This window comes from Mytilus trossulus, chromosome 3 (assembly GCF_036588685.1).
Source record: "Mytilus trossulus isolate FHL-02 chromosome 3, PNRI_Mtr1.1.1.hap1, whole genome shotgun sequence".
Taxonomy (NCBI): Eukaryota; Metazoa; Mollusca; class Bivalvia; order Mytilida; family Mytilidae; genus Mytilus; species Mytilus trossulus.
This window is the reverse complement of record NC_086375.1, coordinates 22,675,700-22,703,523: the sequence shown is the minus strand read 5'-3', so window position 1 is coordinate 22,703,523 and position 27,824 is coordinate 22,675,700. Positions and strand designations below refer to the sequence as shown.

The 27,824-nt window shown below is 32.3% G+C and overlaps 2 protein-coding genes across 7 annotated transcripts in view; both read right to left on the bottom strand.

The window, feature by feature from the left end:
* Positions 1-2,393: 2,393 nt before the first annotated feature.
* LOC134710563 (thrombospondin type-1 domain-containing protein 7B-like) lies at positions 2,394-27,600 on the bottom strand. Of its 6 annotated transcripts, XM_063570933.1 has the most exons (40): positions 27,464-27,600; positions 26,906-27,046; positions 26,400-26,540; positions 26,054-26,194; positions 25,599-25,739; positions 25,235-25,375; positions 24,904-25,044; positions 24,406-24,546; positions 23,854-23,994; positions 23,418-23,558; positions 22,977-23,117; positions 22,419-22,559; positions 21,972-22,112; positions 21,548-21,688; positions 19,381-19,521; positions 19,003-19,143; positions 18,638-18,778; positions 18,205-18,345; positions 17,492-17,632; positions 17,057-17,197; positions 16,572-16,712; positions 16,183-16,323; positions 15,754-15,894; positions 15,297-15,437; positions 13,827-13,967; positions 13,388-13,528; positions 12,849-12,989; positions 12,317-12,457; positions 11,769-11,909; positions 11,053-11,193; positions 10,558-10,698; positions 9,778-9,918; positions 9,091-9,231; positions 8,657-8,797; positions 5,894-6,034; positions 5,138-5,278; positions 4,561-4,704; positions 3,947-4,090; positions 3,209-3,586; positions 2,394-2,741 (listed from the first exon to the last, which is right to left on the bottom strand). In XM_063570933.1, the coding sequence occupies exons 15-40, from the start codon at positions 19,505-19,507 to the stop codon at positions 2,449-2,451; spliced, it is 4,047 nt and encodes a 1,348-aa protein (XP_063427003.1). In that variant the 5' UTR covers positions 19,508-19,521; positions 21,548-21,688; positions 21,972-22,112; positions 22,419-22,559; positions 22,977-23,117; positions 23,418-23,558; positions 23,854-23,994; positions 24,406-24,546; positions 24,904-25,044; positions 25,235-25,375; positions 25,599-25,739; positions 26,054-26,194; positions 26,400-26,540; positions 26,906-27,046; positions 27,464-27,600; the 3' UTR covers positions 2,394-2,448. The 6 variants fall into 6 exon arrangements, with proteins under 6 accessions (XP_063427003.1, XP_063427004.1, XP_063427006.1 ...); XM_063570934.1 differs by lacking the exons at positions 18,205-18,345; positions 18,638-18,778; positions 19,003-19,143; XM_063570936.1 differs by lacking the exons at positions 21,548-21,688; positions 21,972-22,112; positions 22,419-22,559; ... (9 more) ...; positions 26,906-27,046; positions 27,464-27,600 and adding exons at positions 19,962-20,102; positions 20,439-20,579; positions 20,934-21,068.
* The window catches only part of LOC134710539 (thrombospondin type-1 domain-containing protein 7B-like), a 33,239-nt gene continuing 26,945 nt past the window's right edge, over positions 21,531-27,824 (bottom strand). The window contains exons 32-45 of the mRNA XM_063570910.1: positions 27,464-27,604; positions 26,906-27,046; positions 26,400-26,540; positions 26,054-26,194; positions 25,599-25,739; positions 25,235-25,375; positions 24,904-25,044; positions 24,406-24,546; positions 23,854-23,994; positions 23,418-23,558; positions 22,977-23,117; positions 22,419-22,559; positions 21,972-22,112; positions 21,531-21,688 (exon numbers count right to left, since the gene is read on the bottom strand). Of these exons, the coding sequence (XP_063426980.1) occupies positions 21,531-21,688; positions 21,972-22,112; positions 22,419-22,559; positions 22,977-23,117; positions 23,418-23,558; positions 23,854-23,994; positions 24,406-24,546; positions 24,904-25,044; positions 25,235-25,375; positions 25,599-25,739; positions 26,054-26,194; positions 26,400-26,540; positions 26,906-27,046; positions 27,464-27,604 (1,991 nt within the window). The remainder of the gene's footprint in view (positions 21,689-21,971; positions 22,113-22,418; positions 22,560-22,976; positions 23,118-23,417; positions 23,559-23,853; positions 23,995-24,405; positions 24,547-24,903; positions 25,045-25,234; positions 25,376-25,598; positions 25,740-26,053; positions 26,195-26,399; positions 26,541-26,905; positions 27,047-27,463; positions 27,605-27,824) is intronic.

Sequence of the window (27,824 nt, the reverse complement as noted above, 5' to 3'; positions counted from 1 at the left end):
TAATGTCGGAACTAGGTTCCAATAAAAAAAACCACGACTTTAATAAAGATCATGTACAAAATGGAAGTAATATCTCAAAAATCTTTGACTGCTTGCACATGTTGCAGTTAAAAGCCACTTCTGCCTTAAGCACACTTATGCTATGCTGCCAATGCCAGAGAAACAGTGGACACTGCATAGGCAAATTTCACATCTTTTAAACAGTTAACAGATAATCATGCATGCCTTCACATCTGTACTCGTATTATAAACTCTTAGCATTCCTATATTCTAGAAAATAGCAGCTGTTACAATCTTTATCCCAGAATGAAGCAAGTCTTAGTGTTGTTGTACTAGTACATGTTTTTCAATGGTCTTTAAGTTTTAGTACCATGATTAAAGACCAGCATTTGTGGTCTTCATGCTAATAAAAAATATCAAATTTTATGGTCTCTACACCAGTATACTTCTCATTTTGGTGTACTCAATTTGTATTTATATGTAGAGGTTATGTAATAATGAAATAAAATCTCTGGTCAATTTCAGTACCAGTATATGGTTTTACTTAAAATGTGTATTGCATTAGTTTAAACCAGAACGTTTTATCATCTCTTTTCATGTAAACATTAAATTTTAATGATATGTGTCCCAATAAAGAACATCTTTGATGTCCCTGTACCAGTTTACAAGATAAAGTTTTATGGTATCTGTACATTTAGAAAACAGCACATTTTAATGGTATATTTTTGCCAAGAACAATTTTATTTTTGTTTTAGTTTACAGCATGATGTATTACAGTCTCTGAACATGAACACAACCAATTTTAAATTTATGTGTCCCAAGAAAGAACAATTTTGATGCCCCTGTACCAGTTTACAAGTTTACTGTTTTTTGAACACGAAAAAATTAGTCAGAAATACATATTTATTATACAACCACTGTTACAGGTTATGTTCTTCTCATATAATTTATGATGCTTTGATACTAAACCCCAAATGGTGGGATTGTGCTTGATTTTCATTTGGTGAATTCAAGCAGTTTAATTAAGGTCTGGAGCTGGCATGTCAGAATCTGCTAGTAGTCCTTTAATTATTAATGTATGTATCATTGTTATTTTGCTTAGTTTCTTTTGTTACCTATTCTGACATAGGACCCCAACTTCTTTTAAACTGAGTGTTTGTTTTTATTGCTGTGTGTTTGTTTTTTCTACATTGGCTAGAGATATAGGGGAGGGTTCCGATCTCGCAAAACATGTTTAACCCACAGCGTTTTTATGTCTGTACCAAGTCAGAAGACTCTGGCCTTTGTTAGTCTTGTATGACTTTTGTTTTAGTTCATTTATATGTTTCAGAGTTTAGTAGGGCCTCCATAATCACTGAACTAGTACACATTTGTACGCTTTTGGTTGCAGAATTTTCTTGCTGTGCTGAAGATCTATTGGTGGTCTTTGGTTGTTTTTTTATCTCTTTGATTGGTTGTTGTATCTTTGTCACCTTCCCGATTTCCATTCTCAATTTTATTTCATGGTTACTGTACCAGTTTACAGCATCTTTTGTTTGGTGATCTCTGTACAATTTGATACAGCATTTGTTTTGGTCTCTTTAACAAACACTGTCCTGATATAGAATATTTTTTATGGTTTATTTTTGTTTTTGGTATATTTTGGTCTCTGTACAGGGAATGGTGGTTGTCACAGTCTAATATAGAACAATTTGTAGTGTCCATGCTTTTGTAAAAATGCATTAATTGTGATTCCATTATTAGGTTAAATCTTAGCATCCAGCAATTCTTTATTGTATATCAAAATAGAACATGATTTTTTTCTGTGATCTTATAGGTAACAATTATAGCACAATTGTATATTGTCCCTCAATTTCAATAAGTAGGCTTCCAGTAAGATATCTGAGAAAATCCAACCTCATAGTGCAAAATCATCTAATCAACTTGAACCATCCTGATGAAGGTAAATGATATAGACGCACCAAATTCATAAAGTACTATTTTCATTTTCTAGCCCTGTATTCATCTTTAACTTCCTAGTTAAATTGACCTTTTAACTTCTTTGATTCAAGCATTACTAATGATATAAAAAAGAAGATTTGGTATGATTGCCAATGAGACAACTATCCACAAAAGACCAAAATGACACAAACATTAACAACTATAGGTCACCATACGGCCTTCAACAATGAGCAAAACCCATTCCGCATGTTCAGCTATAAAAGGCCCTGATATCTTTTTAGACTAATGTCTGGCGTACAAAATTGTGATCCTAGTACATGTATCTATGATCAAGTTTATGCATACTCCTGGTGTTAGACTATTTAAAAGTTGGAAATCATCAGTGCTTTGGTATCAATATTATTCATTACATACTTTTATATGAATCCTGTAACAATCAATAAAACAGCCAATAACAATATATCCTTCTCTTTTATTAGGTAAAACAATACATAAAATGTGAAATGATTAGTTAAATGAAGTACACTTCATACCCGTGCTAATCAGAATATTCTTTATGATACGCACAAGGTCTGAAAACTCTCTATAGTCTCTGGATGAGTAAAGATGGTCTTTCAATGGTTGTGAAACCAATCCAGACAATAGATCCTTTCCTTGTTGTCCTTGGATACCGATCATCATTCCGTACACTTCACCCATTTTTTGTAAGTCCTTAGCAAATCTTTCAGTCACTTCCTTCTTGTTACAGTTGTATAAACCATCTGTCAACAACAAGATCTGTTTCTTGACACCTGGTCTTGCTGCAAGTAAAATACATAAAGGATGATATAATTTTCAAGTTTATAAAAAAGATTCAAATGACTGATATATTTGTGCTATGATTGATACAGTACTACCTTAAAAATATACTTATGATTTTAATTCATTTTTTTTTTTTTTAAGATTTCCATATAAGTAAAACTTTTTTTTAATTTAATTTTAATGTTCCTGATTAGTATGTGTTCTATCATTGTGATACTCACAGGAAAGAGAAAGCAAATCGCTGCCATTGTATGGGTAGAATAGTTTTTTCAATTAGTTGCAAACTCCACTTGAACAATGTGATACATTTTTTTTTATATATAAGTTTAAATTGAATTCAAACTGCAACATAGAACAAAATTGCCCAATTGTAATTATAAAAGAACAATGCTTTTTGTTAAGCACAGCAAGATCCTTAAAAAATGACATTATCATGAAGTTTATCAATAAAAAAAACTTGACTTACCCTTTGGCATATGGTTGTTTGCTACATGTTCCAATGCTTTGCTGGTACATGTTGTGGCACCCATATACGGAGTGCTTGTAATGGCATTCTTTATATCAGCAAGTTTCTTGTGTTCGCCAAAGTGGAATATGTCCTGTACATCAGTAGAGAATTGGATCATACCAAGTTGATTATAGCCTTGACCCTGTCTTGGTTGGTAAGGTTCGGGTGATGGACACATGTATGACAACAGATTGTACAAGTCTTCAAGAGATTTCTTGAAATAATTTAATCCTATACTTCCAGAGGAATCTACGATGACCATGATATCTCTTGATCCATTATATCCTCGGATGAAGTGTTTGATAATGTGTTCTGCTGTTTTCTCGGGAGTAATTTCTGTAAAATAAGAAAGTTTTTATAGACTAAAAAATCAGTCTACCATGCATTTGAAAGAAAATGAGGTTTCAATTTTAAAGGACCAAATATTTGTTTCTTAACTCATTAGGATGCATATTCTTCACAATCATCAAATTTTAAGTCTAGTGATGATACATCACTACTGTATTGTAAAGGCATATTGAACTTGTAACAAAGCAATGAGAACATTTATAATTACTAATATAGTTATCTCCCCTGAAATAGTATCAACTCGCCTGAAGCAAAATACAATTAAGGAATGAAAGGACGAAAAAAATCCTTTTTTGTGTATGTCTTAAATATATATAACTAGTTACAAAAAAAGAAGAATTAACATACCAGCTGGAGCCTCTTGTTCTAAATCTGGACATCTGTCACCACCATTTGCTGGTGGCTGTGTGACCTGTCTCCTTCTGGTTCTTGTTCCAAATCCAAATGGTTCACTCCATTCTTCCCAATGTCCAACACGGCAGTCAATCTTCACTAATTATAGAAAAAAACATATCTTAAGATACCTTTTATCTTATTTAGTTATATACCATGTGAGTATAAGAAACAAAGGATGCTTTTCATTCTTCCCCAAAATGTAATACTAAAAATAATAAGTCATGTGACTCATGTCACCAGGGTTCACAAGTTACAGGAGGTGCAAATGTAAAAATTTTAGTCATGTGACTCATGTCACCAGGGTTCACAAGTTAAAGGAGGTGCAAATATAAAAATCTAATCAAATTTAATTAGTTTGCATTATATAGTTAGTTTTGAAAATAAATTAGATGTTTAAAAATCAATAAGGTGTTTTGGTTTTAAATGTTTGTTTTTTTGTTATTAACAACATAGCATGACATATGTTGTGTTTTTATAAAAAGGTCTTACATGATTGTTTGCTTATTTATGCTTTTGTATGAAAAATAGTAATGAAGAGTTTTTTTCACATAGTGTTGAATACAAACCTCTCTTTCTTTCAATAAGTTCTGGACAATCTTTGCCTCCATTCTTTGGATTTTTGATTACTTTCCTTGTTCTCTCACTCATGCCAGTCTTAGGATGAGCTGCTCCCCATGATCCCCAGTTTCCTACTTCACAATCAATTTCAACTGCAATACAAATAAAGGTATTGATAATAAGATTTTTTCTGATGCATCTCATATTTGTTAAGATGGAAATCAGCAAATTGTAGCATTTTTAAATAGTCTCAAATCATTCATTGATTAATCATGCAGTAGTTAATATTCTTGAAAAAAATCAGACCTGAATAAAAAGATTGTGACAGCAATGTAAAATCGGAAATCATTTAATTTGGCCAGAACTACGTTTAAATTAGTTTATGTTTTAAACAAATAAATTGAATTGGATATGGCAACAGGCAAAGCCTATGTAAGCCTTCTCCTTTTCAAGAAAAATTGAGGACCCAAAATTCCAAATACAGCTAAGGACATCTAATCCAGGGGTAGAAAATCCTTAGTGTTTTGAAAATTCAAAAATTTTCAGCTAGTTAATTGTGATCAATTAAGTGTAAGTGATCCTTACCTTCTTCTGTTTCAAATGTTTTAGGACATGGTTTTCCTCCGTTCAATTCAACCTGTTTGATTGCCCTCCTTCTGGTTGATGTACCAGTGATGGAATTTACAGTCCATGCTCCCCATTCAAGTACAACACAGTCAATCTTAACTATATTAGAAAATAAATAACAGTTGTAGCATTACAATTTTAATCTAAATGTTATATTGCAAATAACAATTGTAAAATTAGTAAATCACATATATATTTTAACTACTACGTAAATTCAGATTTTTTTTGTTGCTATTTTTGTTCTTTCTTCTTTTTACTACAAATTCAGAACAGTTCTCATGATTTTCTTGCTGTGTCGCAAACCCATTGGTAGCCTTGAGTTTTTTTCTGCTCTGGGTTGTTGTCTCTTTAACACATTCCCCATTTCCATTCTCAATTTTGTTTTATTAAGCTTGTGATTTTGACAACATCCTTAAACAGCTTTTGAGGATACAAATTGACTGACAAAGCAAATTGATTAACTCATGTATTGTGCCCATTGTAAAAGAACATTTTTTTCCATGCGTAAAGTTTATGTTTTATACTTGATTTAAATCTTCATCCTCTCTTTAATACTATTATCAGTAATATATAAATAATTATATGAAAGTGGTTGAAATACTAATTATGTCTCACATTTAATGATATTTTTTTGATTTGTTACTGTGTGGCAAATATCATAAAACTCAAATTTGTTTTAGTAAATAAATTTTCCTATGGTTGATTAATACATACGTTTTTTGGATTCTGCAGTTTCTCCACATGGTTCTCCATATTGGTTTCCTTTCTTCATTATTCTTCTAGATCTTGTTACTAGACCTCCTTCAATCATCTCTGACCAATTTGTCCATTGACCCATTACACAGTCAATTCCAACTAAAGATAAACATTTGAAAAAATATAAGTGACCTAGAGGCACAATCATAGTGATAACAAAGAGTGGATGTTTTTTTTTATTCCAGAAATGTACAGCAGGTTAATTTAGAATTGAAACATCTGTCATTACAAAGAATAATGCCTCGAAAAATTCAATACCTCAAAATCAATTAGTAATTTTCTGACTTGGTTAATTGAACAAAGCCATATGAAAAAGGGTGTCATCCTGGTTTGCCCACTTTTAATTACATGTATATGTAAACATAGAGGGAATTGTTGTTTTAACAATTATAGTTTATATCTGAATTATAGTCATATTTTTTACCTTTTATTTTACCTGTAAATTTTTAAAAGAATATTATATTCTGCTATCAAATCAAGGAAAATGTGCAAAACTTTTCTATATTTTATATTTCTTTGACAGGAAAATGTATTTGTATTTATAAAAAAAAAGGAAAAAATGTGCACTTAAAATTTATTATTATTCCAATTTATCAACAAATAATTTTAATTATTGGTATATTCTGAAAAAAAAGTAAAAAGTAAAAAAATGAAACTACAGATTTATTAGACCAAATCTCATTTGAATATCTTTGACTTAAAAGTTTATTCAACTTTATTCTTAGAATTTTAATAAAATACACAGCTCTAATAATTAAATATAAAAAATATCAAATTAATTCTAACAACTAGAATATAAATGGAACTGTTCAGTAGCCAAGCTATGAATATGACACAATTTGAACAGTAATCTGCATCCAAGCTAGCATTTTCTTTAAAAAAAAAAACCAACAACAATAAAAGAGCTTTCAAAAAATAATCATGATTGCTAAGAACGCCAGTTAGAACTTCAACCAGAAAGACTATTTAATGACTATGAGACAACCAACAATGCAGCATGGACAGTGTGGCCAAGAGTAAATGAGAAATGCTTCTACTTCCACTTCACCCAGTGCATTTTGCGATAGGCACAGAAAAATGGACTACAGTCCTGTATAAAGAAAATGAAGACATTACTCAACTGATACGACAAGCTTCAGTACTACTTCTTGTTCCGCCCACCTTGTTGAGGATGTTTGGCTGAGCACTTTAGAAGACATTGGAGAAACTAAAAACAAAACCGCTACAATTTCATTTACAGAATATAATTATGACAGAGTTCTGTGTTGAAAGCTACCGCTTTCTATGGAATCACTATTACACAGAAGGACCCCGCACCACAAATCACCTGGAAGGATGCCATGGCACAACAAACTTAAGAAGAGACTCAAACATGCCCGCCGAAACACCTACGAGATCGGCAAGGTACTGAAGGAAGACACAGGCACTCACAAATGCAACATTATCCAGTATGACGACGATAAAGAGTAAAAGACACAAGACTCCAACTACCGAAAGACCGATGCCAACAAGACTTGGTAGTTTACTCTGACACAGCATCCTATCTTCTCCATTTGAACTGAACAATGAAGTGAAATATTGTAAATTTTGACTTTGTAAATATAGTTTATTGTGACTTTTGATGTATTTATAAAAGATTGTATTTATCCTCATTTTACATATTTCCTCATGTTATGCATTTATTGAAATATGTTTGCAATAAAAGAGATCTAATTTTTATCATGAAAATCATTCAAAAACTAATGAACTATCAAAAACTAATGAACTATTAAGACACTTTCGTAACTGAATATCATTTTTTCGTGTTATTTGTTGTGTACATGTATGTATGTTGAATGAATTTATATTAAATTCTTGAGAAAATATTTGATTTTTGTAAATAATTTTTCTATACACTGAAAAAAAAACCAACCTGAATATATGGAAAACACTTACAAACTATATACCTAAGTTGGAACAGACTATACTTTTGTATGCTCATTAAACCTTTTGTCTTTTTTGTTTTCTTTACTAATAGATAATTGGTAGAATTAAAAGTGGGCAAACCAGGAGTAAACCATGAAAAAGATATTTCCTCAAGAAATATAAAACATTTTAATGCAAAACCATTCCTGAATGGATCATTGAGCAAAGCCTTTTTAAAAAAAAATTCACAATTTACTTGTTTCTTGTAATATTATGTCTTTTTATAAAGGAATGCATCCTTTCAGCATGGTTCATAAGTTTAAGCACCTGCTACTTACATATGTATTATAAACTTGATCTAGTAAAAAAAAATAAGGAAATGTGGTATGATGGACAATGACATGTAAGTTGTATATCTGATTATGCAGAGTTTGTTTATTCCAGAACTTTTTGTTATGAATGTAAATTTAATATGTATCAGTCTCTTTTTGTAATGCTACCAAGAGTGAAGGATGTAATAACTTGCAGATCCATCTTTTTGAATTCTTGATTTTCTTTATACCTTACTTTTAGTCCCCCAAATTAAGTCAAGTATACTAAATAGTGGAGGACCTATGTTGCTGTAAAAAAAAATTATATTATATATATTTTCTTTAAAAGCACCAGTTAAAAGATGTGAATGTGAATACAACAGAAAATAAACTAACAGATCACATTGACATGGGACAAAAATATTCATGACAGATGGCAATCAATGACAACCACTAGACTTCCTGAAGGCTTCTGTGAAACATCTTACTGAAAGTTTTAACTTACCCTCCTTTGTTTCTTCAAGTTCTGGACATGGTTTACCATTACCGACAGCTGGACGGAGGACAGTTCTTGTTCTTTGTGAAATTCCATTATTGTTTGGTGTTGACCAGTATGACCATTCACTTACAATACATGGTTGATCAACTACAAAATATAGAAATCTTTTTAAATGATTGCTTGATGGCACTTTCCAGCAAATTTAAAAAATATTAAAAATTTCCCCACTTGAATTTTGACTTACCAATTATCTAAAAATTGATTCAATTTTTGTACCCTCCACTTATCCATCTGTTAATTAAGGCAATTTTAGGATTTCCCCCCATTATTGGCTAATAGTTAGTCTTTCTCTCAATCCTTCTCGTCAGCTTACAGGCAGTTATTAAGTAAAGAAATAAATTTCAGTTCAGTACTCATATATAGTCAAAAGTTCATTTTACCTTGTTTTGTTTCTTGGAGATCTGGACAACCTTGACCTTCACCAACAGTTGCTCTTAGGACTTCTCTTGTTCTTTTTGAAACTCCATTAGAGTCTGGTGTGGACCAGTATGACCATTCACTTACAACACAAGGTGTATCAACTGCAACAAAGCCAATATCAGGTTGTAAGAAGTGAAAATAATTAATACCAAACTTCCAAAGGACTTTTTCTTCAGAATATATTTTTTAGAAGTAATCTTTTCGTCTAACCAACCAAACTTTTTAAACTTCTGGTTTACTTATGAATATGAGCAATTAAAAAATAAGTGGAGAATGACACAGATGATGTCCCCAATTGCAACTACCATTATAAAGGGACTTATCTAAAGACTGTAAAAGTGACAACATCCAAATTTGAATGTTTTTTTTATTGTAATAAGATTCATAACATTTGTAAGGCAAATTAAAGTCAAGAGAATAGAAACCAATTTGGGACAATGTATGTATGTACATACAAAGAGACTGACAATGGAAAAACTGGATGCCCCCTTTGCCTAGCCACAATCTCATTACTCTGTAAACTCTTGAAAACCAAGTCTATTAGTCTTTTTTCATACACATATTCATATAAATGTATTGGACAGGCATAATAATGCTCTAAATTAACTTTGTTGCTAGTAGAACTGAAATTTTTCTGTCTTATTTACCTCGTCTAGTTTCTTTGAGTGGAGGACATTGTTTTCCACCATGAAGTGGTGCAACCTGTACATCTCTTGTTCTCTCTGATCTGCCACCTTGGTTTGGTGCAGTCCAAAAAGTCCATTCTGTTACAACACAGTCTCGAGATACTGAAAATTAAGGGCCATAATTATATATTGGCATGTTGGTTGAAGACGGTTTGTTGCCTTTTTAGTAGATATCTTATGGTTATTTTCTTGTTGTGTTGCTGTCTGTTAATTTATACCCCAAATCAATATTCATTTACCTTTGAATAGTACTTTTTCTTGATACAAATTTTCATGTATTTAATAGAAATAGTGTGATTTTGTGGATACTTGGTTTTTTTTTTGTGCATACCAGCCTGTAGGAAATAAGCTTTTTGTTAAAAATTTGAAATATTTGAAATTGTGGTTCACCACTACTCAAGAAATCCTCAAACAATTCTTATAAGTATCCAAGGATTAAGGATTATATTCCACTAAACTGGCAAGGTGAACCATAATATCCATATTGTTTATATCTTTTACTACTCGCTTATAAAATCTTTGGATAGGTACCAAAAAGTTAACTGGTATTTTATATTTACAATAGCTAATGGAGAACTCATGGTTCAATAAGCAAACTTAAGTTTACTGCATTAGGTACACACTAAAACAATTTAGCTGTACAACCTATTATCAAGTTCCGTACCAGGTCTTCAAAACAATACAAAAAAGTTGTGAAGGTGTTTTTTGTCCAAAAACAGTAAGCATGTTTCTAATACTAACCCTTTCTTGTTTCTTCTAATGGTGGACAATTGCCAGCACCATTTTGTGGTTGTATTATCACAGTTCTCTCTCGTTTACTAATTCCATCAGAGTTGGCATAATTCCATACGCCCCATTCAGATACTACACAGACTACCTCAACTATAAAAGATGTAAAAGTTTGTTGTATACTTGTATTTTATTACCTTTTAGTTCTAAAATAATGATGACAAGAAAATAAGTATCTAACAAATAATAATGAATCAGCAGAATAATAATGAATCAGCAGAATAATAATGAATGTAGCAGAATTGTATTGTCGCAAAAGCTTATTTAACCAAATAAGTAAAAATCAAGTAAAATCATGAATTTTTATACACATTTTAAGTTTCTTTGAATCTGCTGTGAAAATTCAGTTTTTTTCCCATCTGTATATTATGATAATTATATTCCCTGAAAATCAACATTATATCAAACACAGTTTACACTAAAAGTTAACAATGACTCCTTAGTAACCTTTGTCTCTCTGGATCAATTCTGGACATTCTTGTCCGCCATTCAATGCTGGTCTTACTACACCTCTAGTTCTGGTTCTGGTTCCTTGTGGATCTGGTTTAGACCATTCGGTCCATTCAGAAACAAGACATGGGAGTTTGACTGAAAAAGAAACAATTGCACATGATTTCTTACATACATGTCAGTGAATTTTTAACTTTAAAAAAAACCCATGAATAATATACTTTGATATAAATGAATAAATTGTGACAAATCTTACCAATAGAAGATAAAAACTGTATTTTGCAGCTTTTCATATCTTAATAATTAAACCTAATAAAATTGAGAATGGAAATGGGGAATGTGTCAAAGAGACAACAACCCGACCAAATAAAAAACCAACAGCAGAAGGTCACCAACAGGTCTTCAATGCATGTATAATACATGTTTAACCAAATATCATTATTTTAAAAGGGGTATCCTTGTCTTATGTGTTTTTGTGCAATAAAGAATGCATTGTGATGTCACAATTTCAATTGAAAAAGCATGCATAGTACAAATTCATATGAATTGATCTGACCATATATTTTTCACTGTCAAGACTGGGATGATAACTACATAATGTGTTTTCATATAAAATGGATTCCACAAAATATGAGTTCAATTTGAAATAAACAGAACTTAGGGTAATGTATTAAAATTTGTGAAAATCTTTCTTTATATAAAATGAGGCTTACTCTTTCTGGATTGAAGAAGTGGTGGACATTCTCCATCAACATTAAGTGGAGGTCTGAGTACCATTCTATTTCTGTATGAGGTTCCAGTTGCATCTGGTGCACTCCATTCGGTCCAGTCACTTACAATACATGGAAGTGGTACTGCAAAAATAAAAACAATCAAGGTTATTTTTGACATGAGTATATTTTTCCAACTCTCTACCTCTGTCTGTGTTATTAAAGCTAAATACTGGAAGTAAAAAAATCCATTCTGCATAAAATAATAATGAAATAACAAAACTGTAGAGTAATGAAGCAACTGTTGTCAAGGTTTTTATCTAATTTGCATGTAAACGTAATGACATTTTGAATTGACAAACTTTTCCATATGCAGAAAAGACAAAATCTATAACTTTTTACCAAAAAACCTATAAAAGCAATCTGATCAAAACTACGGTATATAAGAAAGGAAGTGCTGATACTGTGCACACTTTAAGAAAATTGTCACTGTATTTTCATGAAGCATGAATTATTTATAATCTGTCCTCTTTATATATATATATATCTACCTTTCTGCATTTGTACAAGATCTGGACATTCTTTTCCTCCATTAAGTGGTGGTCTCTGCATCATTCTGTACCTATATCTTGTTCCAGTTTGGTCTGGTAATGTCCATGCGGTCCATTCACTAACAATACATGGTAGTGGTACTAAAAGAAGAAAAATTGTAAAAATAAGGATTTTAGGGAATTGTAGCAGTTTTGTGTTGACAAGGTGAACCAGATGTTAGTCAAATTAACTCATTATATTTCTGCAAACATTGTATCCGTGCTCTCAAAACAAAAGTATAGCAATGAAATGTGTCAGGTAGACAAAAAAAATCGATTTGCTATGAAAAGAAAACTTTTAAATTTCTTAAACATGAAGTATTAGAAGGCTCCGGCATATATATAGTAAAGATTTAGTGCCCCAAACCCCTTGCTACTTCCCATGGTAACATTGCAAAAGGAGACAAGTCACCCAACTAAGACACATTATTCTGACAACCACCTTGTACCTCTTTCCATGTACAGACACAATCATTTGTGAAACAACTCTCACCTTTCTTGGACTGTATAAGTGGTGGACATTCAGCGCCACCATTAAGTGATGGTCGGACAATGTATCTGTATCTGTAGGAGACTCCAGTGGCATCAACAGCAGTCCATACGTTCCAGTCAGTTACAATACATGGTAGTTGTACTTTAAAATTAAAAACCATCCAATCAGAAAGAGTCTTAATTTAAAGAAAAACAGGCACAGAGAATTCACTTTTTTTTTGTTGGATACCAATTTTTCCTTGATTTCATATGTACAGGGGGAAAAAACAATTTTAAATGCTCAAAGAATTACCCATTTTATATAATACATACATTAGATGATCAAATATCAACAAAAATCGAAATTTCTTACAAAAACCATACAAACAGGCAATTTTTAGAGCTATAATATTCAATAATAAATGTTTTTACTAGTTTCTATCACAAGAAAGTAAAATTTGGTTTACAAATGTATTGAACATTTTTTCAAACCACAATTTATTTTTAATAACTTTGACTACCCATGAGGGTCTGGCGCAGTAGCCTTTTTTAAAATCATACCTTTCTTGGATTGTAACAAGTCTGGACATTCAGCACCACCATTGAGTGATGGTCTGGTCATCATTCTGAATCTATAGATTGTTCCTGTGGTATCAGGTGCACTCCATGCGGTCCAATCACTTACAATACATGGTAGACTTACTGTAAAACAATAAAAAAACATAAAAGAGGCCCCTCATAGTTTGATTGGTAATATGATACACAAGATAGATTTAAGATTTTTCTGGGTGTACTGTTCTTTGTGGGTATAGAGTTTCATCTTTGTGAAGAAATTTTTGAATTATAGATATTAATTTTGTGTAATTACTAATAACTTTAACACATGCAGACTCAATAGAGATATACTTTTGGTTGGTACTAAATTTTGTGGTTGGTGGAAATTTTATTGTGAACATTAGTAGTAATGCCTGAAATTTAAAACTTGAATATAAAAACTAACATTTCTTAGATCTGATGAGTTCTGGACATTCTTTTCCGCCGTTGATTGCTGGTCTAGTTACCATTCTGATACTGTATGAAGTTCCGGTTGAGTCTGGTGAGGTCCATGCGGTCCAGTCAGAAACCAGACATGGCAGTGGTTCTGCAAAAATAATACAAAAATAAAATCATGAAGTCTTCAATAAAAGTAGAGCATAGAAGCCATTTACCACATAATATTTCCAACTTTTCCAAAAACCACACTCCCATGCAACTGTAGAATGTCTGATATTAACAAATTATAAGCCGGTTTTATATTTTTTCAGAAATTCATAAATAAAAAGAAAAAATTAAAAGTCAATTGTTCATGAACAATTGATAGGTCTTTCCTTTTTTCTTTTATTAATTGCCTTCTTAGTTAAAAAATATATGGTTTCTAAGGACTTTTATGTTCATAACAAGTGGTTGCTAAGGACAAAAATCATTCATAAGGATAAAAATATTACTGTTAGTATTAAAAATGTCATATGTACTATTCATAGTATTTAAAGTTGAAAAAAATAAGTGATTGTTAAGGACTTATATGTCGTTGCTAGGGACAAAAATGTCATTTCCAGTATTAAAAATTTCATATTTATATTATCCATAGCCTTCTAAGTTCAAAAATATATGGTTGCTAAGGTGTTTCATGTCGTTGCTAGGGACTTGACCTCTGACCTTGACCTAACTTTGTAGATCTTATTATGCTGATCATTATTGCAATTCAAAGTTTCTTTCTATCTCTAACCACTTTTGGGTTATAAGCAAACAATCATCATTTCGGACCCCAAAAACAGTTTTGGTGCCCTAGTTCCATAACAGTTGGTCCAATGATTTTAAACCCAACATAACAAATGTAGATCTCAACAAGACACACATTTCCTCCGTTACATTTTATCAGCCATCTTTTACGGTTATTTAGGAAATCCGATAACAAGCTAAGGTCAAAATCTAGGTCATGACCTTGACCTTTGACCTTAGGTCAATTTTCATGTCCATGTCAATTAATGATCATTGGTGATGATCCTAGGTGGCTACAATTTACAGTTTCTGAGTTTCAGTGGCCAACCGAAATTTGTTAATTTTCAAAGGGGCATAACCCTACCAATAAGTCTGTAACGAAGCACAAGGGTCTGTTCCTGAACAAATTCCACCCTTTGTTTTTTTTTCTACCTATTATGGTTATGGAGTTAGAATGATAACAAGGTTTTTGGTGTTAGGGGAGATAACTCCTATAAAAGAAATGTTACGGGGTCGTGCCCTCACCACAAGATAGCTTTTGGTCAACCGATACTAAATACCTAATATCATTTCAACATGTCGCGTACTTTTTTTGGGAAATTTCGTTAAAGTTTGGCGGAAAGAATAATAATAATAATAATAATAATAATCAGAAGAAATACAGTAAGGTCTTTCCTTATAGAAAAAGGAAAGACCTTAACTAACAACATACCTTTCTTGGCTTGAATCAATGGTGGACATTCTCCATCCATGTTGATTGGTGGCCTGGTTACCATTCTGTATCTGAATGAAGTTCCAGTGGCATCAAGACCTGACCATTCAGTCCAATCAGAGACAAGACATGGCAGTGGTACTGAAAGATAAAACAAATGTTTTAAGTATATGTCAGAATGGCTTCAATGATACAATAAGAATTTTCAATGGTGTCTGAATTGTGGTTTGTTTACCTCAGGTGTAGGAATTAAGTCACTGGTTTGTTCCATAGTCATTCATACTGAAGACTTTAAAATTTGCTGCTTCTTTGCTAAGCACACATAATTGAGGAGTAAGAAGAAATGATCAGAGTCTGGATAACATGAAATAACTTACTCAAATAACTTAAATGGTAACTGGATCAAATGCAGTTTAATTCAACTGAAATTTCAATTCTTTTTAGAAACAAATCTTACTTTTCTTAGATCTGATGAGTTCTGGACATTCTTTTCCTCCATTAATTGCTGGTCTGGTTACCATTCTATAACTGAATGATGTTCCTGTTGAATCTGGTGCAGACCAGGTGGTCCAATCAGAAACCAAGCATGGCAGTGGAACTGGAATGAGCAAATTAATTTGAATTATCTCCCTTTTTTAACCAGTAACTTTAAATTCAAAATGGTATGTAACTTAAATCTGTATCCATTTTGTTATAACAAAAATTGTATTGGTTGAGGTGAGACATTCAAGCAATTTTTTGGGTGTAAAATATTAGTTATTTATCAATATCTTGAAATGACATTTTTTTGGTCATTAGGCAAAGAAGCATAATTAATTGCTGTAAGGTAAATGAAATTTCAACAACACTTCATTTAAATTTAAATTAAAAATAAGAGTGTACTTACTCTTCTTGCCCTGGATAAGTGGTGGACATTCTCCCTTCATGTTGATTGGTGGTCTGGTGACGAATCTGTATCTGAAGGTAGTTCCTGTAGCATCAGGTGCAGTCCATTCAACCCATTCACTGACAAGACATGGCAGTGGAACTGAAAAAGAGAAACATTTATTTATAAGTTATAATGAAACATGAACTATTTTAAAACTTCCATTTCAAAGTTTATGAGAAATATTGTTTGCTTGTACATGGTTGAAGACAACATTGCTTTTGCAAAAACTTTTTTTGACTAAATGTACCAGGTTTTTTCTCAACTAACCTTGGAGATCAGGTTTTATGGTAATGTTTTTTCTATCTTTTAACCAATTATTAACACAGTTAAATTTCAAATAAGCATACTTCGTTTGCCCTGGATAAGGTCTGGACATTCAGCTCCACCGTTAATTGATGGTCTAGTGACAAATCTCCATCTGAATGAAGAGCCTGTAGCATCAGGTGCAGACCATTCATTCCAGTCAGTTACAATACATGGCAATTTGACTGCAAAAAAACAATTGCAAATATTATGAAAAAATGTGTCTTGTGAAAATTTTTAGTACTGTAACACGTAATGCTATTGTTATAAATACAGCTGATTTAAACTGAACTTAGGCTAGAAAAATCTTTGTATCCAGTGGCCTAGTGTTACCTTTCCACTTCAGTGGAATCTAGAGTTGTAATTCAGAACATGATATATTAGGCATGAAGATGGAATTAATTGCTGATTAGCTAAATTATCTGTCGTAAAGGATCGTAAGATGCAGTCACAAAAATGCTTAGTATGTGAAAACTCTCTCTCTCTATAATTCAAAGTAAAACAAATGGTGATTACTAGGTTTCTTTACCTTTTCTAGCTTCAATGAGTTCTGGAATTGGTTCATCTTTGTTGATTGCTGGTCTCAACACATATCTCCATCTGAAAGAGGTTCCTGTGGCATCAGAAGCAGACCATGTGTTCCATGGACCAACAATAAGTGGCAGTGGTACTGTAATGTCAAGATAAACAATTTTGATAGATAGTAAATTATTTTGCAGAAGTACCATGCTTGTAAAATTCTTTTATTTGGTATTGATCAGTACAGCGCTCATTTCATAAGACGCATAAAAATATGCAAAGAACTCGATGTTTTAAGCAAATTCAACCGAATGATTTCAGTATTTTTCACTTCAAAATTAGTTTCATACTTTAAGATGTTATATTAAATATATATATTATATATAACCAGTGAATTAATAATGATTGATAACTTTGAGAAAATATTTTTTCATAATAAACATACCCTTCTTGCCCTGGATGAGATCTGGACATTCCTGTCCTCCATTAATTGATGGTCTGGTGACAAATCTCCATCTGAATGAAGAGCCAGTTGCATCAGGTGCAGACCATTCATTCCAGTCAGTAACAATACATGGAAGTTTGACTGAAAGTAAGTAATAATGTACAAGTTATTTAATAGGGTAATATGTGTTTGATAGCCCTTTCCTGTCATATAATTAAGTATATTTAAAGTATAAAATAGATATAGGAAGACTAGATCTGTAAAAATTTACATAAAATGAAAATTATATTTTTTTACAGTCCTCTTCGAAACAGCTTTCTGTTTACCATGTAGGGCAAGGATAATACATCCTCATGTAAACTGTGTAAAGGTTTATCAATATGACTCTCACAGTTTTGGAGGAATTGTGCTTTACAAAACTTAAACAAAATATTTCAATATTAAAGTAAGTAATCTGATTATCTCCCCTTGGATATGTTTGATTAAGGTTTTGTCCCTTCAAGCAGTGTTCAAGAACATATATAGTCCATCAAATAATATGAAAGGAGAATGTACAAAACTGTGAAATTTTACACAGTTTTAGAACCCTGCTCTAAAGGAGCATAACCTAGATCAAATATATTAAAGGGGAGATAATAGGTTTGAATTCAAATCTACAGTAAATATAGTCATAATCAGTTAACATACAGTACAATAAATGGAAGAAAACCAACCTTTCTTGGCTTGGATCAATGGTGGACATTCTCCATCCATGTTGATTGGTGGTCTGGTGACAGATCTATATCTGAAGGAAGTTCCAGTGGCATCAGGTGCAGACCATTCATTCCAGTCAGATACCATACATGGCAGTGGTACTGAAATGAAAATATATAGTTTTTACCACAATGCTTTAAAAAAAAGATGGGTTAATAAAGGCATCTGTAAGAATAAGAACAAAGAAAGTAATAGATTACCCTTATTTAGAAATATTAGATAAATATATAAAAAAAAAAGTAAGAACATGTTTCAAGAATTCAAGACACAAAATCCCTTGAGGAACTTGACATAACCTAGAGTATTGCAAACACTTTCATTGATATTCTTCATCTCAAAGTTATGTTATTTCATTATAAAATAAAAAGCTATATAATGAGATTTATGTATTACTTTTCTTGGCTTCAATGAGTTCTGGAATTGGTTCATCCTTGTTAATAGCTGGTCTTGTGACAAATCTCCATCTGAAAGAGCTTCCTGTTGCATCAGCTGCAGACCATGTGTTCCAGTCAGAAACAATCAATGGCAATGGTACTGAAATGGCAAGAGAAACACAATGACATTGTGACCACTAATATTTCATTGAGGAGCAGGCAATTTAAAAAGGTAAGGAGAAATACTTACAATCAAGTCACAGTAACCTTTTGTGTATTTATATTTTAATTTATTTTGCATATCCTTATAATCTTTGTACAACTTTAAAAATCAGAACAACCACACCCATGACAAGACTATTTGCACATATCTAATAAACATACCCTTTCTTCCTTGTATAAGGTCTGGGCATTCTTGTCCTCCGTTTATTGATGGTCTGGTGACGAATCTCCATCTGAATGAAGATCCAGTAGCGTCAGGTGATGACCATGTGCTCCAGTCAGACACAATACATGGAAGTTTGACTGAAATGGTAAAATAGATTTATAATAATTGATTATATATCTCAGTATAGCTTTGTTTATTATGTAGTTGAAAAATGCAGGTTTGGGATTCTTTTTGTTATTCCCTTCAAATTCATAATTGCTGATTCTAAAACTTGTTTATATGTTTCTATAATTGTTTAAAAGTTTTAAGAAGTATAAATATAGTGAAAGACAATTTAGAATTAAAATTCTTCTATAAAATCAAAAGAAACCAACCTTTCTTGGCTTGGATCAATGGTGGGCATTCTCCGTCCATGTTGATTGGTGGTCTGGTGACAGATCTGTATCTGAAGGAAGTTCCAGTTGCATCAGGTGCAGACCATTCATTCCAGTCAGATACCATACATGGAAGTGGTACTGAAATGATAATGTATAGATGAAGATCACTATTTTTGGTGAGGTCGAGACTATTGTAAAAATTGAAACAATATACTATAAAGATCAGTTATTCCTTTATTTTTTAAACCATTTTTCTATACTCTTTGTTCATTTCCCTATTATTCTCTATTGTTTATATTTTATAATCCCATTAATGTCTATTCTTGAATGTCTGGGTTTATTCTTTTATTCATGATTGTTTTGCCCATTATTCTCTAATTCTAAACCTTATTCAAACTCTCCGATTAGGCACACTAGAAAGTTGATAAAACTATAATAACCCTATTACAAGGATTTATTTGAGAAATTTTGATAGTAACATTTTTAATATCTACTGTAATAGATTATTATTAATAAACCACTTTCTGAGCCCTTTTTCAATATCAATAGTATTAATATATAATGATAAAAGTATTTACTTTTCTTTCCTTGGATAAGTGGTGGGATTGGTTCATCCTTGTTAATTGCTGGTCTTGTTACAAATCTCCATCTGAAAGAGCTTCCAGTTGCATCTGGTGCTGACCATACGTTCCAGTCAGACACAATTAGTGGCAATGGTACTGAAAAAAGTAGTAAACCATTTTTATTATTTTATACAAACCCAATGCTAAGTGGACAGGGATGTTATTTTTATGGCCAACTAAACATAATGTTTTGATCAATGTTTGAGGCACTAAGGCTACCTATAGTTCCTTAAACTCACTTTGTACGGTATTTTATTATTAATTTTTTGTCTCATTGGCTATCATACCATATCTCTCTGTTTTAACAATTTGAAGCTATGTACAGAGTCACTTGCAATGTGTAAGTAATAATCTTTGCTTCATTTTCGTTTTCCAAGAATCATTAGAAATAAGGGAAATAAATGTGTGTGTATATCTTGTTTATAAACATACCCTTCTTGCCCTGGATGAGATCTGGACATTCCTGTCCTCCATTAATTGATGGTCTGGTGACAAATCTCCATCTGAATGAAGATCCAGTAGCATCAGGTGCTGACCATTCATTCCAGTCGGTAACAATACATGGCAGTTTGACTGAAAGTTACAATAATAAAATTTAAAAAAAAATTTGGTGCAATATATTTGATATAAGAGACATGCTTACAAGAACATGTGTTACTGTAACATAATTTAAGTATCATTTTGCAAACCTGTTCTTTTTCCATTACAACATTCTAGAAAATTCTTGGTTTACAAGAAGTAGTCTTTTAACCTACATTTAAAATTTTATTACCAAAATAAATTCGCATCAGGTTTATTTTAGTGGCATTTTTTCTCACTTGTGCAACACACAGTAAATTGGTCAAAAACACACACCAAAAAAAAAATGACAAAGAATACCCTGGTATACAGCATAACAGAAATATAAATGAATGAAAGTATACCAACCTTTCTTGGCTTGAATCAATGGTGGGCATTCTCCGTCCATGTTGATTGGTGGTCTGGTGACAGATCTGTATCTGAAGGTAGTTCCTGTTGCATCAGGTGCAGTCCATTCATTCCATTCAGACACCATGCATGGCAGTGGTACTGTAATGATTAACAATGGTCATTAACAATAGAGCTTTTACTTTTCAAAAAGACCAAAACTACCATAAGAATCTTGACAATCTTTCCTTTACATATCTTATACTTACAAAAAGATAAGTATAACTCAGCGCTAAATTTTGTAAGCAGATAAAATAGCATGTTGACACCATCTAAAGATTTCTAGCTAACAAGAAAATCTGCATCAAATATATCAGTTTCAATTCCATGCTAACAGTAAGCTTAAACTAGGTTTGAAAACAGCAATCTATATAGTTGTAAAAATCTATGTCATTTGGACTTTTTGTATAGTTGTCTCATTGGCAATCATACCACATCCCTTTATTTTGTATTAGCTACATTTCTTCCCTTCAATAAGATCTTATACTTTTTACATTCTGTTTATTGCTTGTCCTAAGTAACCAGTTGCAAACAAATGCAACACTTGTCAAACTTGTCTCATAAGGTATATTTACTTTTCTTGGCCTCAATGAGTTCTGGAATTGGTTCGTCTTTGTTAATTGCTGGTCGCAAGACATATCTCCATCTGAAAGTGCTTCCAGTTGCATCAGGTGCAGACCATGTGTTCCATGGAGAAACAATAAGTGGGAGTGGTACTGTAAAATGGAAGGAGAGACAATGATTTCAGTTTGATACCATTATGAAATTGTCAGTTCATATGGAGCAAGAAATATTGAAATTCATTTAGACATAATAAAAGGTTGTGATATGATAATGATTTTTTTTTTAAATTTTCGCTATTCATTACCGATATTGAAAAATTAACTGTAGTTCTTCTATCATGTCTATAGCACTTCCAAAAGATTTCTGATTCAATGAGTGCCTAGTCATTTATTGAAAATGTATATCTATTGAACATATTATTTATATAAATTATACCTTTCTTGCCCTGGATGAGATCTGGACATTCTTTTCCTCCATTAATTGATGGTCTGACAACAAATCTCCATCTGAATGAAGAGCCTGTGGCATCAGGTGCGGACCATTCATTCCAGTCAGTGACAATACATGGAAGTTGTACTGAAAGTTGTATAAATTAGAAATATAGTTGAGATGCATTTAAATAATAATTTAAGTATGATATCAAGAGGACAAAATTAACACATTTATGACAAGGCTGCCAAATAACCTTAATTGGAATTCTCTAAAACACCAATTTTTACACACCAATAATTTTATCTCATGTAGCTGTTGTTTCTTGTTAACAGTTAACAACCTTTACTGTAAAAAGAAATACATATTTCAGGTTACACAGTTACTGATGCAAAAGTGATAAAATAAAAATCAGCTTCACATTGTGTACTCCATAAAATGTTGTTTATTTACCCTTCTTGGTCTCAATGAGTTCTGGAGTTTTTTCATCCTTGTTGATTGCTGGTCGCAATACATATCTCCATCTGAAGGTGGTTCCAGTGGCATCAGGTGCTGCCCATGTATTCCATGGGGACACAATGAGTGGCAGTGGTACTGTTAAAAACAGAAAAAAAGATTTTAGTTTGATAACCATATAGAAAGGTTGTAATGGCAGTACACAGGAAAGAAGTACAGTACAGTATAAATAAACCATTTATTGTCTGAAAAAGAAATCTTCTTAAAAAGATATAATTTTTTGTTTATAAATGAACTTGTCTTGTAGCAAAATGTCTTTACATAAAGCCTTTTCTCTTAGCTAAATGTTAATGACAAGATCTCAAAAAGAGCCTGTTTTTGCTTTTTATGAAGATTTGCAAAAAATGCATAAAGTTTGAATCATTATTGCCAATATGTATGACAAAATAAAAAAAAAAAAATACAGATGTAAAACAGTCCTATGACAAATGATTCTTTGTATAGTAACAATACTTTATGATGTGTATCTATTGAAAATGTTATTAGCAAACATACCCTTCTTGCCCTGGATAAGGTCTGGACATTCTTTTCCTCCGTTGATAGATGGTCTGACAACAAATCTCCATCTGAATGAAGAGCCAGTTGCATCAGGTGCAGACCATTCATTCCAGTCAGTTACAATACATGGAAGTTGAACTGAAAGTTTTACAAAGAAGTTTAAGATTTATAATGCAATTTACATGTAATTTGAGTATGATAAAAAAAAGATTCCCACTTACGCATGAATTTAGAGATTGTGAAACCATTGGAATTGGAAGGTACATATTAAATAACACAGAAACAATTTTCTTCCAACAAAATTCCTACTGTATTGAGCAGTTTATTTCAGTACATATATTGTCCAATAACAGGAAGAAGTTGAATAAGAGTAAAACAGTTTCTATCACAATCTATCAGGTCTTTATTGGCAGAATAACTAGCATATAATTTTTTTACCCTTCTTGGTCTCAATGAGTTCTGGAGTCTTTTCGTCTTTGTTGATTGCTGGTCGCAATACATATCTCCATCTGAATGTGGTTCCAGTGGCATCAGGTGCTGCCCATGTATTCCATGGACCCACAATAAGTGGCAGTGGTACTGGTAAAAAGAGAGAAACAATGATTTCAGTTAGATATCGTAGGGAACATTTGAATGGCAGTACCTGTGAAACAAGTATTAAACTGGAATAACCTTAATTTTAACAGCCAAATTTATTTTAAAACAGAGGTTTGACTTAGACTTTGATAGTCCATTTATCAGACTTAAGTTTTGGTTTTATGAAGATTTATCTTTAACAATCAAGGCACACAATTATCAACATATGTCACAAGTAAACTGATTCTCATGCACTTGACATGTATATTTATTGTACATAGGTTTTTTAAATTCATACTTTTCTTGCCCTGGATGAGGTCTGGACATTCTTTTCCTCCATTAATTGCTGGTCTGACAACAAATCTCCATCTGAATGAGGAGCCTGTAGCATCAGCTGCGGACCATTCATTCCAGTCAGTGACAATACATGGAAGAACCACTGAAAATTGTAAAGAAAAGATGGCTATATGATATGCTGCACTTTAAGCATGATTTAAAGTTCCTGCTTGACACCTTAGTATATAGTTTGTATAACTTCTTATCAACTCTTTAACATATAAGTATGTAACAAAAATTTCCCCTAAGGATCTCAATATTTACAGTAATTACATTAATATTGCAACTTTTTTAGTCTATAACAATCTATCCCTTGCAAGAAACCAGATTAATAATCACTACTTCCTGAAAATAGAACAATTAGTTCAGACTACTGTTAAAAATTGGTTAATTTGATATATTGAGAAAATCAAGCTCTAAGGCATAAATACTATATCCATTGTGAAGCAACTGCAAAACTGGTAAATACTGTAATCTTTTTAAAATCTTAATCAAGTAAATTAGATGTTTTTACCTTTCTTGGCCTCAATGAGGTCTGGAGTCTTTTCGTCTTTGTTGATTGCTGGTCTGACAACATATCTCCATCTGAAGGTGCTTCCAGTGGCATCAGGTGCTGCCCATGTATTCCATGGAGACACAATGAGTGGGAGTGGTACTGTTAATAAGACAGAAACAATAGTTCAGTGTGGTATCATAGGGAATTATTCTAATGCCAAATAACATCCGCAGAAATGAGATCAACAGCTGCTTATACAACGGCATGCTAAGTATCGTTGACTTACAGCATGTGGTTTCCTTTGTGCTTAACCATATCACAAACTTATCTCTGAGCATTGCATTTCAATAAACCATGACTTAGGGGGCATGGTAAAATAACTCAATAGAAATGAGATATGCCAACAGTTAAATAACTGGATAGTAAATAGCATGCACTAATGTAGTGGTTCCTCTTAAACAGATCTTATCACAAACTTTAACATGAAAGCTATGAAAATGTTATTTATATTCATACCTTTCTTGCCCTGGATGAGGTCTGGACATTCTTGTCCTCCATTGATAGCTGGTCTGACAACAAATCTCCATCTGAATGAAGATCCAGTAGCATCAGGTGCTGACCATTCATTCCAGTCACTGACAATACATGGAAGTTTGACTGCAAATAAATAATAAGAATATTATGAAAAAATTAAGCTTAATGAAAAATACAATACTTGGCACGTTGAAAGTTTGATGATTGGTTTGAAATGGCAGTTTCAAGATGAAGCTAGTACATATTTACTGTTTTGGTGGTCAATACTTTCAGCTTTATTTTAAAAGAACCACGAAAAATAAAATCAATTTACCTTTCTTGGCTTCAATGAGTTCTGGAATTGGTTCGTCTTTGTTGATTGCTGGTCGCAATACATATCTCCATCTGAAGGTGCTTCCAGTGGCATCTGGTGCTGCCCATGTATTCCATGGACCCACAATGAGTGGCAATGGTACTGTTAAAAAGAGAGAAACAATAATTTCAGTTTGATACTACAGGGAATAATTTAAATGGTAGCTAACTAGAAATAAATCTATTATTATGAACTACTATAGAAGAGATACTCAGTTTGACTGCTGAACTAGTATCACAAAAACTATGATCAAGAGTTAATTCAATTTTGAAAATGTGTTACAAACTTGACAAGTCATTTAAGAACATTGAACATTTAATCATACTTTTTCTGCCCTGGATGAGGTCTGGACATTCTTTTCCTCCGTTGATTGCTGGTCTGGTTACGAATCTCCATCTGAATGAAGAGCCAGTAGCATCAGCTTCAGACCAAGTATTCCAGTCAGACACAATACATGGAAGAACCACTAAAAATTATACAAATTAGACAATTACTTAAAGGGTAATGGGTTATTGAACAAGTTTGTAAATATTGAGATAATGAAACTATGTTGAAAATAATTTTGTAGTTTATTTTTTTGTACTATTGGAATTGCATGGTAACAATATTTACATTACACTACATTGACTGTTTTTTTTTTTTTTTTATATTAACAATCCCTTGCAGCAAAGAAGTCATTGGTATTTTCCAATAGAACAAAGCCATCATATATGAATACATTACCCAATAGGAAGATAGTGCAAAAGTGGCTAAACTTTGATAACGCTAAGGTTTCTTTACCTTTCTTGGCCTCGATAAGGTCTGGAGTCTTTTCGTCTTTGTTGATTGCTGGTCTGACAACATATCTCCATCTGAAGGTGCTTCCAGTGGCATCAGGTGCTGCCCATGTATTCCATGGAGACACAATGAGTGGAAGTGGTACTGTAAAAAAGAGAGACAACGAGTTAAACACTTCATCATAAATGTGGTACAGTTTAAGTGATCAAGAAGTACCTATGGGAAATTGTATTGTCTATATATTTACAGAAATGAAACCTATAGTCAAGAGTTATAACTCCTTTGAAGTTGTGTAAATCTGACAAGCCATATATATCTATAGAAAATCATCTATGGAAAATCATCATACCTTTCTTGCCCTGGATGAGATCTGGACATTCTTGTCCTCCATTGATGGCTGGTCTGACAACAAATCTCCATCTGAATGAGGAGCCAGTAGCATCAGGTGCTGACCATTCATTCCAGTCAGATACAATACATGGAAGTTTGACTGAAAATTATACAAATAAATAAGGTTATATGCTTAATTTTAATTTCAGAATGATTGAAAAAGTAATGTATTGACTTTTAAATGTAGAGTTTATTAAATTTTGTTCAAACTCAAATCATTGTAAATTCCAGTCTTCTTGTGAAATAAAAAAAATTAATCATGGACCCAACATTGCAATATTCTCATTACACCGTGGGCACTGCATGATTCTAAAACTTTTTTTGTCTGGCAATATATCAGCTGTCCAGATAACTAGTTTGAAATGGCAGATTTAAGAAGTAGTTAGTACATTATTTCACAGCATTGGTTGTTAATACTTTCAGTTCATATTTTTCATGAAAAAAATGAAAATAAGGTCAATTTACCTTTGTTGGTCTGAATGAGTTCTGGTGTCTTTTCGTCTTTGTTGATAGCTGGTCGTAATACATATCTCCATCTGAAGGTGGTTCCAGTGGCATCAGGTGCTGCCCATGCATTCCATGGTCCAACAATAAGTGGAAGTGGTACTGTTGAAAAGACAGAAACAATGGTTATTGTTTGATATCAAAGGAAATAATTTAAATGGCAAGGAGTATGGAACAAGAAATAAATGCTTTAGTATGTACTGATAAAGCATAGATGTATAGTTTGATTCCTAAAGGGTTGCTAGCTAGTACATGTATAACAAGATTCTTTTCAGCACTGTTGTTTTTAAACTGTATAACAACTTCTGTAAAAAAAATCTTGCTGGATCCCAATTGTGACACTTTTAAATTCCTTATTTGTTGTTAACATGTTTTCTAAAAATTAGTTTTTATGCTCATTGAATTTAGTCAGTGATATAGCATCTGCCTATAATATTATAGTCAAGAGTTAACTACTTCAAAATTGTGTAAATCTGACTAGCCATGTATATCTTTGAACACATAATTTTATGATCCTACCTTTCTTGCCCTGGATGAGATCTGGACATTCTTGTCCTCCATTGATTGCTGGTCTGACAACAAATCTCCATCTGAATGAGGAGCCTGTAGCATCAGGTGCAGACCATTCATTCCAGTCACTGACAATACATGGAAGTTTGACTGCAAACAAATAATTTGAATAATATGAAAAACATATCCTATAGGAAAATACAAAACATGGCAGGTTGACTGAAAGTTATACAAATAAGTATATTGTTATATGCTTAATTCAATTTCAGGATGACTGAAAAAGTATAACCTAGGATGCAAAATATGGGCTGATTTTTAACCAGGTGATCAATTTGAATTTAAATTCAAGAAGTATCTGGAACATTATTTC